Here is a 6304-nt window from a genome sequence, read left to right on the forward strand (position 1 = left end):
GATAATGACTAAATTTCAAGGCAGGTAGTGATAGACACAGCTTGAAGAGTGAGGGGTCCCCCAAAGCTGAAAGGCAACAAGTTGTATTTCCAAATGAAGAAATCCTTGAGCAGTGAAAATATTTAAGCAGCCATATGGGAACCTGCCAACATTATTTTCTTCACCCTCTGATAAATTTCCCTGGTTTGTCTCTTTCTTATAGAATCGTTATTTGTGAAGATAAACTGCACTTTCTGCAGAGTTTTGCAGACTGCATTCAAATAAAGTTATATTGCTTTCCATTGTTCATAAGATGTAATTAATCCCATAAGACAACCTCGCTTACAAAGTAAACTAAAAACCAAAAACCAAAAAGCAAAAAACAAAATCCCAGAAAAACACAGATTTTTCAGCATCCAAAATACAGCCTCAGCAAAGTAGAATAAAAATCGTTATTCAGGCAACAACGTTTAGAACTTTATTGTTTAGAACGCTGTAACCTGAATAATCTCACAACACAGACCAACTTAAAGCAGACAAAAATACACCAAGAACTTTTACCAGTGTAACTAGAGGAAATGCAGGTTAATTCTTTGTAATAGCCTACAACACCATACACCTTCTAACTGACCTCGCAAAGACAGACAGGAGTTCAAAACTCTAAAATTAACCCACCAGGCACTTCTTTTTAAGAAAACGGCCCAGAGCAGAAACCATCCTTAGGAGAGGCCACTTCCTACACACTGCCAGGGCAGGACCAGAGATGGGCACAGGGAACTCCAGGCAAATCTTCAGACACTTAACAGGAAATGGTTAGGCTCTGGACAATATGAATTCAATAAAGATGTTTAGAGACACAGGAGGAGCTGTTTGACTTCTCTTGCACAGTTGCAATCCTCTGTAATTGAGACAGCATGATCGCTGTCCCTGCTCTCAGCTCTGTGCTCAAACACACAGCCCTCCACCTCTACTGTGTCTGGAAAATAGATTATTCTTTTAACAAACAAACATCCCTGGAACCGCCTGAGCTGGGGCGGCGGGGTGGGGGGGGGGTGGTTGCGGGGGGCGGGGTGGAGCGGGGCTGAGGGCGAGGTCGAGTCTTTCCCCACCTCTGGGCAAAGATGAACCCAGTTAAACTGCCGCGGGTCTGTGGGGTAGAGGGGCGGCGCATTGCCCGCTCTGCGTCCAGGCAGGGACCGCTACCCGGGCGCTCCGGGCGTGGTGCCCCCCGGCGCTCCGAGCGCGTTACCTGGTTTTCGGAGAGCTGTTCTGAGCGACACTGCATTGGGTCCGAGGCTGGAAGCCAGAAGCAAGAGCTGGAGCAAGAAGCCTAGGATTAAATCCATTTCACCGCGGGCGCCTGCAAAGTTTCACCAAGTCCCGGACGCACCAGGAAAGGGCGTCTCCTGGGGGACGTGGGGGAGCCGGCCCCCGCAGATCCCAGCCGGAGTGAGGAGGTGGAGGGCTGAGGGAGCTGGTCCAGCAACCACGGAGGAGTCGGAGAAGGCTGGGCTGCTGCCGGGAGGTCGGCGTGCGGGAGTGAAGTCCTCTTGGAGCGGCAGGGCTTTTCCGAGGCGGGGGGGGCGGGGGCGGCGAAGGAAGCCGACGGGGAGGGACCGGCTGGCGGTGGGAGGGAGGGAAGCTCGACCCGCCCGGGGATGGAATTACAATCGAGTGGAAGTGAGGGGGCAGGCTCCGAGACCATTTACTCTTCGCCCACCTCTGGGGCCGACAGCCCGCCCATCACCTTTCCACGACCCCCGTCTCAGCCCTTCCCTGCCAGTGACCTAGATTGGGGCGCTAGGAGGGGACGACTTCAACCACGAGAGTCGCAGGGCGGGAGTTAGGGGACAGTGAGTCCAGGACCCTCTGCAGTCCTGAGCCTGAAATCTGGCGCCGCTTCCCGTCCCCCGGCGGTACCCTCTTCCCCTCCTCCAGCCGCGCCCCTGTAGGTCACTACCACCCAGCTTGGGGACTTTTCCCAACACCTCCTAAGGTTGCTCGGGTCTGTCCAGCGCACTGTGGGGGAGGGAGGGTGTCTGCGGTTTGCAAGTGGGGTTGGATAAGAGGAAGAGGGGGCGGGACTGGCCGAGTCTAGGGCGCTAAGAAGATAAATGGGATTTAAGGCGCGCAGATGGAGAGCGGAGGCCCCGCCACTCGGTTGGAAACGCGGGGTGGAGATTAGGGCCCCTCGCGGGGGAGCGGGGTCTCCTCCCTGCAGAGAAAGGCAAGTTGAGACCCTCCAGGGGAAGCGAGGAAAGTCCAGGTTAAACCTGGCGTCGGGGAGAGGACACGAGCTCAAGCCCCCTGGCGGACGGAGAAGACCAGACTGGGACCTGGGCCCCTGCGCCCGCCAGCTGAGCTGGGGTTGGGGGCCTGGGTGAGGTCCTGACCACTGATTCTGGGACCTGGATTCCCGGGTCAGCTCCTTTCTCTCCTGGATTTGTGCCCTAAGACTCAGTAAAACACGCCTTTTGTCGGGTTTCCTGGTGGCGCGGTGAGAAGGGAGACCCCGGGACTCGAGTCCAGTTACACACTAGCGTGCTGATCTTCAAGTCAACGAGAAGAGAAAGCAGATACAATAAATAAACGAAGAGAGCATAAACCTGAAAGAAAACACAGGCTTGGCCAATTCCTGGGGAAAGATCAAAGGCCCTAGGAAGTGCCCCGCAGAGGGAGCCAGCGCTTGCTGGCTGGGAGAACCTCACTGCAAGGTGTCCTGGCCTTTCATTGTTAACCTAGGCTTGGGAAAGCAGGAGGGAGCAAGGTTGACCAATATCTCTCCGCACCCCCCCCCCCAAATTTCTCCTCCTCCTTTTAGGAATGAAGTTTGCCCTAGCTCGAAGTTTTGTAATGAGCCCAATCTTGTTTGTTTGTTAGCAAAGCCTGAGAATATGTCCCTTACCTGCTGGCATCCCCAGGTGTGCAACTGCCCATTAATAAATTCAAGTCCACTCCCAACTCGAGGATTTACAAGTCTTAGCTGTGACGCCAGACCTTGTTTTTTTACATGAAGTTAGAGTAAAAAAGTTGAACAAACAGTGGACCTCACTTCCAAGATGATAACAAGGCCATGTTTGGATACCAGGCAATGTGACTGCTCTCAGGACTCCTAGTCTCAGATGTCACAGAATCATAGACCCTTGGGACTGTCAAGACGCCCAGAAATCTGCCTTCAGCATCCTTGGCAGGTCGTTCACCTGGGTTTAACCTCCACCTGTGACAGAGAGTGCCTACCTCACCACGGCCTGAAGGATGTTGGATAGCTCTTTTTATGAGACAGTGATTTTTTTTTTTAATGGTTTATTTATTTGAGAGAGGGAGCACGAGCAGGGGGAGGAGCAGAGGGAGAGGGAGGGAGAATCCCAAACAGACTCCCTGCAGAGCACAGAGCCTGAGGGGGGGGCTCAAACTCAGGACCCTGAAACCACAACTTAAGCCAAACCCAAGAGTCCACCACTGAAATATGCCACCCAGGCACCCCATGAGAAAGTGACTTTTTGTATTAGACCTAAGGTAGTACCCAGAACCAACCAAGTGTTACCATGATGATACCTTCCATGTGGGTTCTGCTTTTTTCCACTTAAAAATAATTCTTCCTGAGGTAAAAATCTAAAGCAATAATAACCACTATTCCGGCTAGCATTCATATTAAGATCTACTGTAGACCAGACCCTCTCTGAAGGGCTTTAGCATCCCAGTAGCAATCATACCAGGTAGATATTGTTATTAGTATTATTCCCATTTGACAGATAAGGAAACTAAAACATGAAAAAGTTAAGTAACTTTCTCAAAAACCATGCAGCTCCCAAGAGACAGAGTTCGACCAAATCCAGGTGGTCTGGTTCCAGAGTCCAAGCTTTTAAGGAGACAGAGGGAAACCAGACACAGAAGCAGACCAAGTGGTCCAAGTGGACCAGGAATCCTGGGATCTTGGTGTTTAATCTTGGGCTCTGTGTATCCTCGTAAAAAGAAGGGACTAGATGACCCATCGGTAACTTACAGGTTCTGCTTTGTCTTTATAATCTGATGAAAAGCACCATCCAATCCAAGCCAGTTCTGCTATGAACGTGCCTTCTGTACAACTTGAACAAACTGTTCATTGCAAATTTTGCAAGCCTGAGTATCATCCTTCTTGCATACCTTTGACTTCTGCCCATACTACCTCTTCAGCCCTGGCCCTGGGCCTCCCTTTGATCTTTTGCCGATGGCCATAGGTGATTTGGAAAGCCGGCTTGGTTTCTTCAGAGTCCCCTCTTATTTCTTCCTTGCAGGATTACCTTCAATTGTGTCATTATATTTTACTTCAGGGTGCCTCCAAATGCTCTGGATCCTCAGGCCACTGAGATAAGGCCTTACTTCCTGAGATCTGCTTGCTACAAATCTAGGGCATACTTAGGGCATACTGATCTTATTTCCTTCTGTTGAGAGTCAAATCACAGCCCCCAAGTTTCCCTCTCCTACCAGTCTGACAACCAGTTTATTGCACTTACAAATCTGACTAAAGATAAATGGACACTTGCTTTTCACTTCCTTCCAGCCTTCTGGGAAAAGAGGAACTAGAGAGGGCAAAACGGCTTTGAATGTTTCATTTTAAAAAATCTGTCCAAATTCACAGGAGGTCTAAACTCAATTAATAAGGTCACCGGTAGAAGGGTGATCTGCCTGCTTTGTTCAATATCGTGGGAAAAGAGTCTGACCTTTGCCTCGTGGAACGGATTTGGAGGGTATTTAGATGAAAGTAAAGGTGGAGTTACCAATGACAGAATGTTGAAGAAGTCACTCCATGAGAGTGTGGAAGAACCAGCAGCCAAGAATTACCCTTAGGTTTAATTTTTTTTCTTTAGAGAGGTTATACGTACATATAAAATTTGAAGTGTGCACCAGGCAGAGGGTATAGGGACACATAAGTGTCACCCTACCCCTCCCAGAAGCAACCGCTATTATCAGTTTCTTGTATATCCTTCCAGAGATATTCTATGTATGAACATACAAGCAAACACATACACATATACTTAACACAAACAGGAGCATCTTGTACATGCTTTTTAATCTGAAAATCTGCCCAAATCAGCAAGTAGAGATCTGCCTCCCCTTCACTGACTGCTGAATAATATTCCGTTGTGTGATGTACAATTTATTTGTTCTTTGTTGTTTCCTATTGTATCATTATAGACACTCTGGCAGGGCATGACCTTGAATAACAGTTTGTACCTGTTATAATAGACTGCAGGTTACATTTCTAGACTAGCCATCGCTCAGCAGAAGAGTAAGTGCCTTTTTCATTTTGATGATTTGGCCAATTTTGGCCTAGGAGAGGGTACAAATTTACATTCCCTCAAGCAATATAGAAGCATGACTAATTCCACAAAATCTCATCAGCTCAGTAGCTGATCAAACTAGAACCAGATATTATTTCCATGTATGTTACATGTTTCTGTCATCATTCAACATACAAAGAAAGGTACACCAATAACAAGCATACCAATGATTAATTATAGCCAAGTCAGCTTACCTGCATAACTAGCCCCCAGCTCAAGAACGAGAATCCTTCCAGCACTTCCAGGAGTCCTTCCTTGGGTTTCCTCTCAAGATGCACAAGTTCCAGAAGAAGGATGAGAAGAGTTCAGACCTCCCACTTAAATACACAAATAAAAACGACAATTACTGAATGACAATAATGAAAAAGAGATCAGTGGACAATGTAAGCATTCTTCACCCCACTATGAAAACAAGCTTTAATCGAGGTTTGATCCCACTCTGTGTAAGGCTCTGTCCTGAGAACAGAAAGACTACAGGAAAGAAAATAATGTCTTCTGCACTCAAAAAGACAGTTCAGAGAAGAGAATTGCACAGCCTACTTTTCCACAAAGCAGGGCAAAAGAGGCACTAGGTAAGAGTGTTAACAGCATGCTGTTGGTATGTCAAGAGAGAAAGAGCCTGTATTACAAATGATAACCTATGTCCCAATATACTATAATATATAGCCATCGATCTCACGAATGTTTAAATCATACTTCTATACAGAACAGGGTTCTACCAGGGACACAACTGGAGTTAGCAAGAGTAAATTACCTGGTAGTCACCAATCTGTCCTTCCTTCTGCATACCTTCTTAGAAACATAAATTAAAAATGGCAGGTGAATTATGGTTAAGGTAGGCAACCTGATTCTCCAGGCTTTTATTTTAATGTAAACTTTTCAACAAAGTATAAAAATGCATAGATCCTACCTACACGAATAATCCAATGGATCATCATAAAATGAACACACCTACGGAATAAGTCCCCAGATCATGAACTAGAACAATTCCTGACCCTGAAATC

At 47.6% G+C, this 6304-nt stretch overlaps 1 protein-coding gene across 2 annotated transcripts in view; it reads right to left on the reverse strand.

Moving 5' to 3' along the window:
* Nucleotides 1-5516, reverse strand: part of EGFLAM (EGF like, fibronectin type III and laminin G domains) — a 182007-nt gene extending 176491 nt beyond the window's left edge. The window contains exon 1 of one of the 2 annotated variants that reach the window (XM_082723444.1): nt 5495-5516. Coding sequence is in view for 1 of the 2 variants with exons in the window: in XM_082723443.1 (XP_082579569.1) it covers nt 1229-1325 (97 nt within the window). In the remaining variant the exon portion in view is untranslated. Of the gene's footprint in view, nt 1-1228; nt 1883-5494 lie in introns of those variants that run through there. The other variant, XM_082723443.1, reaches the window with a different exon arrangement.
* Between the last annotated feature and the right edge of the window lie 788 nt (nt 5517-6304).

The sequence above is a fragment of the Mustela nivalis genome, assembly GCF_964662115.1.
Source record: "Mustela nivalis genome assembly, chromosome: 3".
NCBI lineage: Eukaryota > Metazoa > Chordata > Mammalia > Carnivora > Mustelidae > Mustela > Mustela nivalis.